This window comes from Eurypyga helias, unplaced genomic scaffold (genome assembly GCF_000690775.1).
Source record: "Eurypyga helias isolate BGI_N326 unplaced genomic scaffold, ASM69077v1 scaffold16558, whole genome shotgun sequence".
Classification (NCBI taxonomy): domain Eukaryota; kingdom Metazoa; phylum Chordata; class Aves; order Eurypygiformes; family Eurypygidae; genus Eurypyga; species Eurypyga helias.
The window spans coordinates 21,004-35,073 of NW_010269079.1; the positions used below are offsets into that span (position 1 = coordinate 21,004).

At 40.4% G+C, this 14,070-nt stretch overlaps 1 protein-coding gene across 1 annotated transcript in view; it reads right to left on the bottom strand.

Annotated features, from left to right (window-relative positions):
* Positions 1–490: 490 nt before the first annotated feature.
* MAN1B1 (mannosidase, alpha, class 1B, member 1) overlaps positions 491–14,070 on the bottom strand; it is a 16,358-nt gene continuing 2,778 nt past the window's right edge. Inside the window, exons 4-12 of the mRNA XM_010157984.1 lie at positions 12,976–13,085; positions 11,537–11,722; positions 9,220–9,368; positions 8,387–8,575; positions 7,208–7,398; positions 5,198–5,318; positions 2,231–2,428; positions 1,806–1,937; positions 491–948 (exon numbers count right to left, since the gene is read on the bottom strand). Of these exons, the coding sequence (XP_010156286.1) occupies positions 745–948; positions 1,806–1,937; positions 2,231–2,428; positions 5,198–5,318; positions 7,208–7,398; positions 8,387–8,575; positions 9,220–9,368; positions 11,537–11,722; positions 12,976–13,085 (1,480 nt within the window). The 3' untranslated portion in view covers positions 491–744. The remainder of the gene's footprint in view (positions 949–1,805; positions 1,938–2,230; positions 2,429–5,197; positions 5,319–7,207; positions 7,399–8,386; positions 8,576–9,219; positions 9,369–11,536; positions 11,723–12,975; positions 13,086–14,070) is intronic.

Sequence of the window (14,070 nt, forward strand, 5' to 3'; positions counted from 1 at the left end):
AAGTTAAAAAACTGCAATACCGCTACAAAATTATATACCACTTTAAGCCAAACCAGCAGCAAATTCTTTTCCATCATTCATTTCAGCCACGGCTTGAGCAGGTTGTTCAAAGTGCTCTATAAAACTAAGACACTGTACAACAGATGCTCTGCTGCGAATTCCTTCTTCTGACGTGGTGCAGCATGGCTCGGTAGTTGCGAATGAGATCGGCGTATCAGTAGGACTGACAGCTTCGCTTCTCCCTGGGACAGCACTGCAGTTCTTTGTTGAGGCCACCTACCACCTGCAACACTCTGCGTTCTGAAGAAGGAATGGTCCTGTAACCAGGTGCTTCAGCGGATCCAGAATAAACCAGAAACTGGTAGGCCTATTCCTTCTCTCCAGGGACAGTCCTGTACTGTAAGACAAATTGTGCATTCCTGATATCAAACAAGCACTTAGTAAGACTGACAAAGGTGAGTTCTGGTTTACCAGAACCCCGTGAACGTTGTGGTCCACTCTACAATCATTCTTTGAACCCCATCAATACCAGGAAAGCCATCTTAGTAGGGCACAGCCTGTCCATCCCAGACCCAGGGATTAGATTTAAGACTGACATGATTCCCCCAAACCAGAGATGCTTTCCCAAAGGTTTTGCTTGTTTGTTCTAAGCCAAAAAAGGTGCGATAGAGCATCTCTCCTCAAACCCTGAAAACTAAAGTGACTTGAAGATAAATTGCCACCACTGGAAGGTCGACTGACAGTCTATGCTGGCACCCAGATAGGGAGTGGATGAGCTTCTGTGTTAAACACGTATTTGTCAAGGTTGATTAAGTCTGTGTCATCTGAAAACAGCAGAAACATGTATTTGAGTGTTTCTCCAAGGAAGAAGCTCTCCATCTTATCTCGTGGCTCTGGATTACTGGGGTTCTGGACGTTGTTGATGGAAGTATAACCACCTGTAGGAACCTGTGCCAAAAAAAAAAAAAAGTTTTATACATTTCAATAATCTAAAATAAATTCTTTTCATTTCTTAACACCTAGATGCACTTGGAGAAAATAAGTGCTAGGAAGGAGATCATCATGTTTTTTATTTGATACCTGTACATATAAAACTTGAGTTATTGAAAAAAAAAATCTCACTGTATTTTAAAAGAAACCACAAGGATAAACCAAAGCAAAATGTCCATTTATGCCTAGTTTAAAGAGTCAGCACAAAAAAACATCTTCTTGAAGTTTCTGGGCAAATGTAAAGAAAGTAACTAGTGTAATTTCTACATCAGAGCTGGTCAAAGTACCACACCTATTGTCTTAAGAACAGACCATGGATATTTAATGGCCACTGGCATCTAGGCCACAAGTTTACAGCATCTGAGAGTGGTACCTCCATGAGCAATGTTGTCAGAAGGAACACAGAAAACCCTCTATTACAGCATTAATGACATTTTGTGGCTTGTTTTTTGGCAACTTCAAACAAAGGCTTCTTTCAATCCAGCCATGTTCTTCTCAGCTCCTGAGTTCTAAAGAAGATCACAGTAAAGAGTCTAACAGCTTCCAAGAAGATGCAGAGAAACTTTGGTAGCCTGCATAAGTTTCTGCATTTTACTTTTTAATCAATGTAATACAAGTTCTTTGCCTGAATGTAGTAAGTAGGGTATCTCCAACAGTAAGGCGCTGCATTTACTGAATTTTTCTGTGTGTCCTTACAGATTTCCCCACAGGTATTTGGTAACTCTTGAAAGACAGTAGGTTTCTAAAGGTCTCATTAGAGAGCAAGTGAGCGAATACAGCCCTGAAAGACCAAGGTCATTATAAGCTGACCTTACCCGTGTGTATTTATTGAAGTTCTGCAAGATTTCCCAGCCCCAGTCTTGGTATTTCTTATCACCAGTGAATCTGTACATATAAAAAAGGCTTTCCACAGTTTCTGGTCGCAGCAAGTTGTGCCTGTCTGCAGGCTGCAAGAGAAAAAGAAGTCAGGAATAATTCAGACAGGGAATTTCCTTAAGGACATATGCAGGAAGAAAAATAGTGATTCCATGTCCCTCTATTCCAAAGAGTTTATTATGCATAACACAGCTCCTAAATATGCTACAGGGGTAATTAAAGGCTAAAGTAAAAAAAAAAAGCAGGGCAGCAAAGGAAAAAGCTGCTCCACAGCACAGCCCATCATCAATATCCAGCTGGGAATTTCACCAGCAGAATACAGATGCAGAAGAATCATCAGATGACAGTTAAGGCCAGCTCTCACCTTGATTTCCACATCCTTGTGGCCCTTTTGTGCATGAAGATTGAAGTGTACGATCTCCGGACTCAGGCCTGTCTCTACCTGTGCATACATCTGGTAACAGGTTTCCATAAGGGCTTCAGCCAATTTCATGTGATCAGCAGCCAATCCATTGTGAGCCCCCAGTGCTAAAGTACCAGGGAAAAAGCAAACCAAGTGATCCTGCAAGACAAGACAACTCTTACTAGGGAAAATACGACACAATGAACAGGTATATTTGGGGGTGTATGTGCCTCTCTGTGTCCTTATGTCTGTGTCTTCCCCCCTTCTTTCTCTTCTCCAAAACACATTTCAGGTACCAAAAAGTCGAGGGTAACTTTTAACATCTGATGTAATGTGGCATGAGACAGGCAGCATTACTACAGGGTCATCATTGATTTGGAATATGTATAAGAGTATGGGTATTTTATGCCAAGTTTCTGAGAAAAAGGCCTCAGGTCAGGTCAAAAGGGAAGAGAGTGGCTTTCACTTGACCAGAAGTATACGCTTCATACCAACTCATGAAGGGGGGTGGGCAGAATCAGCTAAGGTTTTTCAACAGAGACACCTTAAGGGGCAACACAAGGGGCAAACTGATCATCTACATTAAATTTAAGTTTAAAATGAAACAGGAATGGGAGTCAGCCACAGAAAACAAACTTTGGGGTAGGGGAAGAAGTCAGGTGAAGGAGCTTTTCATCATTCTGAAATAATCACCTTAGCATTTCTGTAAGACAGACAACTCCCGCAGAGGTCATGAGATGCACTGATACAACTGGAAAACAATGCTGAGTTTTCAAGCATACTTCTGCCTGACAACTTGCCCCTTTCTTGCAGCTCTGCTATTTGGGGTAATAAAAATTATTATTACCCCTCACATCTATACAGCACCATTTTTCTAGAGAGTCTGGGATCAGCTGGCTCCCATTCCCACCACTAGCTCTCCTGGACTTCCTTTCTTGTTTACAGCCAGCTGAATGCCACAGCTACCAGGCACCCTGAACAAAACATCCTTGGCTCTGTATGCATGGAACAGGGCAACCTGAGGATGATCGTGTGAAGAACACTGTTGCTTGCTTTCCCAAGACAGCAGCAGCAATGAAGGGACTGCAGGGACATTTCTTTCTTAGCTTTCACTTGCTCCAGCAAACAATTTGTTCTAAGGACAAGGGGAGTGGTATTACTTCAAGAACTCCACAACATCTGTAAACAATCAAGATTAAATTAACTTTCCAAGAAAGCTCAACTGTCCAAGTCAGTTGAAGAACACAGCAGAAAACAGATTGTATAAAATGCCCAAAACTCATCTCCATCAAAATTCAATTTGCAATACAAAATTATTGTCCTCCTTCAGGGCTAATCCACCACTGATATTGTGAATGGAAGAATTACAATTAATGCCCAGTCCTAAAGGAAATGGTTGAGGGTGGTGAAGGTCAACGCAGACACAGGAGATGAATGTCCCCCACTTGGCCAGTGTAAGATACCCATCAAGCCTTTCAACCAATAATAATTGATTAAATACCAAAATTCTGACTCCCTGGAACAGAAGCAAGTGTACTCACACATGCAAAAACCTAAGCAAACCCTTATCTGCCTGAATTCAACCCTGTCATACCTTGGGATGGGGGAACTACCTCTACCCAAAACCCAACTCTGATCTCACTCACAGCAGGTTTGGAGAGACTTTGGGAAACTCTGATGAAAGAAGCACGTGTTGAAAACCAGAACTGAAAATCTCAAAAACACTGCATTAAGAAACCAAACAAGTACAAGGACTCACTAAAGCTCACTTAAGGTGTTGAAAAAGTATGTATAAGACTACACATACATATATAATACACCACATCTTAAAAAGAAGCCACACACACACACACAATACCTGCATTTGCACAAAATCATTAACTGAAATGCATTTTGAAGAGTATGGATGCACAAATTAAGAGCAGGGAGTCAAGATCAATCCATTTTCCATATAGCAAACAACATACTGTTTTACTCAATAACCACACGTCAAGAAAGAAACATGTCATGAGTAACAGGGGCCTCCAAAATTATGATTTTTTTTTTTTTTTTTTTGGACCCAGGAAAAGGCAGTTTGATATCACACTGATGGATTGAAAATTAAAGATGAAAACTAATTCTTGGATGTATTGTGCAGATCTTAATTTTCTTAATATTTCTGCTATCATGGGTATTTTGATTCTTTGGCGACAGGAGTATTAAATCTTTTGCAAACAATACAGATATGTGGGGAGGCACTGGCACAGGTTGCCCAGCGAAGCTCTGGATGTCCCATCCCTGTTCAAGAAGTGTCCAAGGCCAGGCTGGATGTGGCTTTGAGCAACCTGGTCTAGTGGAAGGTGTCCCTGCCCATGGCAGGGGGGTTGGAACTGGATTATCTTTAAGGTCCCTTCCAACCCAAACCATTCTGTGATAAACACATTATTAGATCACCTGCTTCTTTTGAAGGTAAATCCGAAAAGCCAGGTGTGATAGTGTCCATATATTTTTGAATTATGTAAAACAAATAATACATAAAATAGGCACTGCCTCAACAGTTTCAGACATTATAATTTTATGACTAAAACAGAAAAAAAAAGAAAGTTTTACTCCAGCACCAAAATATTGAGTCTTACAGGAACATAAGTGGATTTACTAGAGTAACTCAAGGAGAAGGCCCCTGGTTTGCAGAGGTGACTAGTATCTACAAACTTGTTACTCAGTACTGCGATCACACGAGCTACATCTACAGTCTGGGCTTTTTTTTTCTTTGCCTTTTTTTGTTTGTTTGTCTTGGGGGTTGTTTTTAGTTTTTTTCCTAGTGAGGGGAAGAGGGAAAGGCAGCACAGAAGATATGCATTTTTCTGTCTCTATGTTAACTTTTGTTTTTTGCTGGTGGTTCTTCTGTTTTCCTTTATTGTTGTTTTCTTTAAAAACAATTGTACTTACCATCTTGGCACTGAAATGGCCATGAGCAAGCTCTCCTACAAAAGTAAGCTTCTTAGGTTGTGATCTCTGAAGAAGATGCTTTTTCACTCCTTCTACTGCTCTCATATAGTCTTCCATCAGTCTGTGAATTAAATCATACCCTATTGGCTCACATACAGTCAGAACACATTTAATCATAGCTGATATTCAGCACAATTCTTTTGGAGACCGTTATGTGGGTCTAAAGAACAGTATTTAACCAAGTGTGAAAACTGACTAAAAACCCCTCAAAGTCACCATCAACTGGACATTAGTTATCGCTACCATACAGCAATATTGGGTTTACTTGAAAAGAAATATATTATTAAAATGTATTGCAAGTGCTAAAGAAGCATTAACTATTGAAGTATTAAATAAAACATACCCCCAAATCTTTTCCTAGACAGTAACCAGATTTTATTTCAGGAATCCTTTTAAGTACAGTAATTGAAATCACAGAACATCTAGGCTGGTAAACACCTCTTGAAGGTCTCTACTACTGGATATAGACCGGCTGGAGCGAGTCCGGAGGGCCACGAAGATGCTCAGAGGGCTGAGGCACCTCTGCTATGGGGACAGGCTGAGAGAGTTGGGCTTGTTCAGCCTGGAGAAGAGAAGGCTCCGGGGAGACCTTATTCCGGCCTTCCAGGACCTGAAGGGGCTACAAGGAAGCTGGGGGGGACTTTTTACAAGGGTCTGTAGTGACAGGACAAGGGGTAACGGGTACAAATTGAAAACAGGGAGGTTTAGATTAGATGTCAGGAAGAAATTCTTCCCATAGAGGGTGGTGAGGCACTGGAACAGGGTGCCCAGAGAAGCTGTGGATGCCCCATCCCTGGAAGTGGCCAAGGCCAGGCTGGATGAGGCTTGGAGCAACCTGGTCTAGTGGAAGGGGTCCCTGCCCATGGCAGGGGGGTTGGAACTGGATGATCTTTAAGGTCCCTTCCAACCCAAACCATTCTGTGATTCTATGATACTAACTGAATCTGTTTCAGAGCAGAGAGTTGAAGATTAGGTTGCCTGAGGGCTTATCCAAGCTATTTTTTAGTATCTCCATCGGAACACGTATCTCCGTTCAAAGATGGAGATTCGATGACTTGGAGCATTCTTTTCCAATGTTTGACCAATCTCATTGTGAAACACTGTTTCACAGTATTTAATTGTAATTTCCCTTGTTTCAAAGTACTTCTATGTGGAAAAAGACCTGTTGAATAATTCCATTTTGAGGCCCACAAAATGCCATCATTCATGGTTCTGAAGACAACAGTTCTCCATTTATTGCAAGCTACGCCTTGGAAAAGGCAGGGATGCAAACTTCCTTTGTAGAGGTGCACCTGCTCTGATAAATGCCTCAAGGGGCACCCTGTCGCTCTGTGTGCGTTAAACCCCTCAACACAAACAAGTCCAACATAACTAGCTTGCAAGCAGACAAAAACTGCCTGGACTTTTTGTCTTGTTTTGGAGGAAACAGTATTTTCCAACATCTCTAATTCCTCTGCTCCTTGCAAACATTCTCTTCCACTTACCCCATGCAGATAAAAGAAGCATAAGATACCTAAAGCAAAGTTTACACAAACCTCAAACTCCCATCTCCTCTTCTTTCTATGAAAAGTTAATCCTTATGGATTAAGCCTCCCACCCAAACCATCAAACCAAGAGAAAACAGCACGCTGGTGAAATGAAGTATCATCAGTATTTCAGAAGTGTCCAGCTGTGCTCTGTAGCTGCTTAATTCTCTTCTGCTGTCTGCAATACTCCTCACATCTGATGTGCTGAAGAAGAAATGTTTTCCGAGAAGTTTTGATACTAAACCTAACTCTTAAGCTGTTTTTACATCAAGTGACCACACTTCCTTCTTGCTTGCTTTTAACAACAGTGACATTTTCAGTCAGCTGTTGGGCACATGCATTATTTTTCTTTAAGCAGCAAACTAAAGAAAGTTTTACAGCTCACATAATTCTCACACCAACATGAGAAGTGGAAAGAACTTACTCGTTTTCTTTTTTCCCCCCCTGAATCCATTGCTTGAGCAAATACTCATAGTAGCTGTCAGCTCTGGCTCCCAGAGTATAGACACCCAAATGAGTGAATTGCCCGCTATTGGTGTTTATGAACATAGGCACTAGTCCATCATTCTTCCCTGAGAGGGTGTGAACATGCTTCATCACATGATCTACAGCTTTCTAAAAGAAAGAAATAGCCAACATAAATTACAGGTATAAATGATGCACAAAACTCTGGCTAGTAACCACCAGACTGATAACAAACCTTTAACTATCCTTCTTCAAATTAGCATCAGGAACATCAAGTTCAGCTCATGCAATATATTAAATACAGAATTGCAAACTTTGGCTCTCAAAACACCTTGTTCTGGGTGCATTTAAGTACTCTGAAATATTTATAACTATTTTCTTTCCCTCAAGGAAGCCCACTCAAAAGCCAGGACTAGGGCCAGGACTATGATCTGACTTACTCATATTTGCAAAGTACAAGTCCAGCTAAAACAACAACTTTTTTAAATGTCTGCACTCTTCAAAACTTGAGATGTGGACACAGCGTAAAACAACATCGCCAAACAAAAAGGCTGGAAAATACTCTTTTCTCTGGCACTATTTTTATTTCAACTAACTTTTCCTTACACTGGGGCCTGCTGTCAGACCCTTCATCTAGCGAGTCACATTTTAGTTCCTTGGATGACAGCACCGAGGTTTTGTTCTTGGCGTTCAGATGACGACATCGAGAAAGTACACACAGAACTCTCCCAGTGTTACACAAGGCCCAGTTTCACAGTACCCTGTTTACCCTAGTATTTTTTCAAAATCTGACAACCTGGTGTCAAATAAACATGTCGGTGATAAAAACTGGGGGAGTGGGGGTGATGCTCAGTTTGGTTGTGGTTTGGTTTTTCTGGGGTTTTTTGGGTTTTGATTTTTTTCTTTCATCAAAAGCTGCTTATGAGGGAGAAAAATAATTATTCACCTCCACTACTACATTTTGTTTTTTAAGAAAATAATTGGAATTGCTTTGTTTCTTTTCCTTCCCTCATCCAGATTTTCACGATTCATATAACATCACTTAGAGACTACAGAGACCACGTGTACTGATGGAGAGTCAGTGAGGGAGCTGCAGAGGGGTGGAAAAAGAGAAAACCATCAACTGACTCCTTCCTACCTGGAATTTCTCATCTCCAGTAAGACGAGAGAGCTCCCTAAACTCCAGCTGAATACTGGTCACCTCTGCCACAGTGCTGTCAGATGTCCAGCGAGGTGGATGTGCAGTGCCCCGTCCAATGTTGACATCGGAATACGGTATCTTGGAGGGGGTCTTGAATGCTGGCATAAGCCTGTTCCCAATGTCTTTCTAAAGAAAACCCAAGAGCACAGGACAAAACAAACACAAAACAGAAGATAAATATACACTGACATGCACACCCCTTCAGATTTTCTTTCACCAAGCAGACAGGAAAAGAGAGGATAGCAGCTTAGTTTTAGATGCCGCAAGAAAGCCAAGAATTAAAAAGGGTCATGGATTTATTCACAGTAATGACTACAGAGTTTCTGCCTTGGTCCTAGGTAGAATGCCTTGCATGCCTCATCGGAGCTTGCAATCCCTAGGCAACATGTAATTCTGAAGCCACTGACTGCATCTAGCTATCTGAAGAGGTGGCCGATGCTGCTATGACACACAGAAAGGGTAACGAAAGACAACTATTACTCTTCTCCAACCATATCTTTTCTACTGTATCCTGAACTCCACTACGGTCAGTTCCTCATCAACAGAAAACAGGCATAAAAGAATATGTGACGAAACACAGCAAGGCTTTGAGGTTAACCAGAGAGCAAAATGAAGTGCAGCCTTAAAAGATTAAACTAAATCCCTTTCCCACCACTTTAATTATGAAACTGTTAAAAACAAGCAACATCTAACTTTCTGATGAAGCTTCTGTCAACTTTTTCACATATAAAATACATATTCTGGCTTCATTTGTAAGACGAGTCACTCACAGCTTTTTCCAGGAAGAGGCTATCTCCAGAGAGGTGGTAGGTGCTCAGCAAGCCCCCCAGGATACGAATAGTGCTCTCAAAGAGGTTCACATCCACATTTTTATCAAATACTAAATCGTTTGCTACCCATTTTCTTGCTTCTTCAAACTCTGCAAAGTATGAAAGGCAATTCCAGTTATGAACTTCTGTCATGTCCCAACAACCAGAGACATTCATATTCCACATATTCACGACAGTTACTTTTATCTGTCGACAGAGATCATTTTAGGTGGAAAACTAAAACAAAGAGCATATGCTGGGAGAACTGTGACTACCATCAGCTTAATTCTTATTCAGCATGCATGCAGACACAAATACCCAGCAAAATGAAAGTTCCCAATAGTCTAAAATTTAAACATAAGAAATTGAGGAATTCTTTATTAAAATAGTCCAGAATCTGAGATCTTTTAAGTCCACCCAGTTGACTTGTCAGATAATGAGTTATACTTCCACAAGAGCCTTCTGAACTTTTTAATGAAATCTTTTTTAAACCAAAGCTGTCATCTACACAGGTAACAGATAACATTTCAGTTAACAGTCTAGCAATGTCCTGGGGAGCCTCCTCCTACTTCAGCACTGAGCCCATAAAAATCCCAACAGGCTGCATTTTTCCCCAAACCCAGTTGTTTATCACACTACTGATTCAAAAAGGAATGTTAAAAAAAAAAAGCCATCTTGGATTCAACAGTGAGCTTGTCAGCAGCATCACTCAACGACTACTTTTGCACAAGGTCTAATTATGGTGCATGTAAGTTAGCTCATGCCTCTCAATGGCAAGGGCTAAGCTCTCTCTCCCCTGCCTTCCAGAAACTCCTGCTTGTGAGCAGGCATAGAAGAACCACCAGCTTTCCAGAAATGGAAGGTATTCCACAGGAGATTAAAGCAAAAGGATGCCTCTGTCTTCACGAGAAAGTGTGTCTCGGATGTTGGATAATGGATGCTGGGTAGACGAAGAACAACCACGGGAAAACCTCTGCACTGTCTAGCAGTATAATAGGAAAGGTAAGGTCCACTTCCATGGAGGCATCAGCATTCACCAGCTTAAGATGACTGGCAGCCTCAAACAGAACTTTCATCTACATGGCATTTCTTACTCAGAAGAAACCCCAGGAGCTTTCTAGTGCAATCAGCAGAAGAACTGCTATAAAATATGAAGAAGCTTTCACCAAGAACCCATTTTCAACACATCCAAATTACTAATAATTTATTTGAAAAGCTCTATGCAGTTCACAATTAATTTTTTATGGAAAAAAAAAAAAGGCAGTATGCTGTCAACTTGATGAAACATCAAGAAACTTCAAAACCTGCTCAGGCCTAGAGGTGCAAACATATGATTATGGAGTTTTCATTTCATTTCATATTTTACACAAACTTCACAGCAGAAGATGCAGAACTATGAAAGACTTTCACTATTTATTGACCCCTTACCAGCAGCTCTGTTCTTCCTATCTTGACACAAAAATTGCATGAATGATAAATTTACAGAAGGGGCTATCTACCCAGGTTAAATAGATACAGTTCCAGAATTTTTTAATACCACTAAAAAACCCTGCACACACACACACCCCCCCACACACACCAAAAAAAAAGACAACAAACAACTCTTAAATACTGATTAAGCAAGTAGGTTTTTTTCAACAGAATTGCAGGATTTTTGGCTTACTTTTTAAAATCTGTTGAAAGTTTTCTACCATAGTCATTGACAGAATAACTGAAAAAATACAGACAGCAGAGCAGTTCAGGAGGGAGGTGCTGAACACCCCCCCTTCTCCATGCATTAATTCCTTACAGAAACAACCTTCTTAAATCCAGATACGAAATATTGGTATTAGGTGTAATAAAACACAACCTTGGCGTTTTCAGACTAACTACCTGGGTAGAAAGGGTAGAAATGGGTAGAAGGCCTACGTGGGCTGCATAATGGCATGAAGACAGCACTAGGGTTTTAGTACAGAAACAAAAATCAGGATGCTTATTAACACATTCCTCAGTTTCTAGCACTGTTATATGTAACAGGGAAATATTTTTTTTCTGGCTCAACCTATTCCAAGAAAAAGGGTGTCTTTTAACATAGTTGGTGGGGGTGGGGGTGGTGTTATATTTACTTTAATACATATTGGTTATGTATATACATATATATTTACTCTCACAGGAAAACAAGAACTTACTGGCCACAAGTAATAAATGTTCAGAGTTCTTTGAGGGGACATGTACTGCCTGAATGGAAAATGAGGAATTATTTTAGAGGGGAAAAAATGGAGGAAGAAAAAAAATATACCTTCTTTCAAGCCTAAAATCCACATGGTATCCAAGGCATCAATTAAAGTAAGCCCAAGTCCAAACCACTCGCTGTAGGATTTGGACAAAGGCTTCAGCTCATCATGGCCCCACGCAAAATCCTTGTATCCTTTCCATGCATGACGGAAGGCTTCTATCACAGCCATCTGACGTTCGTTGATGGGTACTGCAAAAGGAAAACACCACCTTACTCAAGACTTCTGCAGAGAGTTGTGCCACTATACTGAACACCATTTCGCTGCATTCTACCCAAAATAAAATTTCTTCCAACTAAATGATTAGTGTAACGGAGGAACCATCCTCAGATTATTCTTTCTAGTAGAGCCTTTCCTCTACAGAATAACCAGTCATGTGTCTGGCCAGCACTTCAGCCCGGTGGAACAGAAGTCAATTCTGCAAATTAAATGTTAAAATAATCACATGCCCAGTTACTAGATCAGTGTCACTAAAGCTCAAAGACCTGCAAGTCAGGAGATACAGTTGAATCAAGCAATCTTAATGCTGGTAGTTCAGCGGCTGAATACATACGCTTAACAGTACAATCACTGGCTGATTTACCCATTCCATCTTCCCCGACTTACTCATTGCTTTCGGCTAAATTTAAGTTCAGTTATACAAAACGACTTCTCTTGAACTTTTCACTTCACACAGACAAGGAATAAAATTTACATTTTACATCTTGGGCAAAGCCATGTCTTTTTCCATGGTTCTATTGAAATTTTTGCTCAGTTTGCCATAAAGCTGAGCTTATGTTACACACCCAACATGAAAAAAGTCAAGCCCGTCAGCTGAAATTTTGCAAAACTATAAACAAAAACCTCCAGAGTGAGAAACATCAAGCAGCATAACTAGCCCCATACATATTAAGGTAGTAAAAGACAAATACATTACATTGCACTATGCCATTATGCAATAATGCAATATGCACTATTCATATCAGAACTTCCTCATGTGAGCCCAGAAAGAAGAACAACAGGTTCTTTACTCTACAAGGACAGCAACTGCAAAAAAAAACTTCTACAGCTTTCTGATGAGCCTTAAAAATAGTTCAGCTTACTTCAGGGAGCAAGACACTTTCCCTGTATTTGCAGAAGAAAAGGAAAAGCACTGCTGAGAAAGGAAGCTGTCCCTTTGAAGCCCTCTCTTGATCATTTCCTAAAGAGAAGATAGGAAGGTCTGCCTCCTCCCAGAGACTATATTTCAAAGATTTGTCACTAAAATTTAATTTCAGACTCTGAAGACTAATAGGCGTGAAGGCAGTCACAGTGGAATAAGAACACTGAAAGGCTTGGATAAGGTAAATAATCTTTCCTATACTTCCTTGCTTCCTTTAATTAAAATAAGTAAATACAGAGGAACTGCGCAACTTCAACCATAAAAGTGAACAGAAATAAAGGTATCATTAACTGTATTATTTACCTGGCTCCTTCTGTTCTTCAGCTTCTACAGATGAAGATTTTTCTGGTTCCTTTATTTTACTAGACGGAGGTTCAGTGCTTTGGTCAGATTCTATCACTGCTCCTCTCCAGCTGCAAATACAAGGGATTGTAATAACGACTTACATTGATTAGAGAAAGTAATGCAAATGAGTGAGACTTATCTCTGCATTTCCTTTTTCTTGAGATACTTTCCTGAAACAGGAGTTGGATTTTGAATCAAGGATCAAAATAACTATGTTGCCCACTAGGTAATTTTTCTGTTCAAATAAAGGAACGTGCACCAGATAAATTCTACTGGAGTAAGGAATGTGTCTTACAGACTCTGGGAATTTCATTAAATATCTTGGCAATGGAACTTCATAAAGAACTTCTAAAAGGAATGGTGACACCTAAGAATGCTGCATTAGGAGTATTTTGTTATCTACAAGTTCTGAAATGATCATAGGAGCCACTAACACTAAATAGTACCACACAAATTCTGATCATCAAAAATCATGAATAAGCACAAAGGACTAGCCACTTAAAAGTGCCTGCGTCCAAGGGGTTCGCAAACCTTCCCAATCATCACAGATGCATACACCAGCCTTTACAGGTTTTTATTAAGAGTCTCCTGAAGGAGAACTCTCTCAGAATGGACTTCAAGTCAAGCCAAGTTCATATCGAGATCCATCTCAGCCGTGCTGTTTACTATATAGGTATGTTGTCTCTGAGCAAGCCAGGCTTATGGGACCTTTCAAGTTCACATTGTTTACAGTGAGGCATACCTTTAGACTTACAAATTTTAAAGGATGAAACTAAGAAATGAAATGATGGGATTTACGTAACTAGTCTTCATTATGTTTTCATTGCTCCCCTAAGTTTTCCTGTTAGCACCTGTTTAACTACGAGATATAGTGTAAGCACAGGAATAAACCACTTCAAGTCATTCTGAGAGATTTCAGGTAACACCAGCTGTCAAAATGCTGCTGCAGGCACAGTTCTGATGCAATAATCAGCTCAGCTGTGCCAGTGCTGAGACTTCCACAAACATAAAAAAATAACAAGCCTAGTGTTCCAAATCTTAAGAACCCCTGCT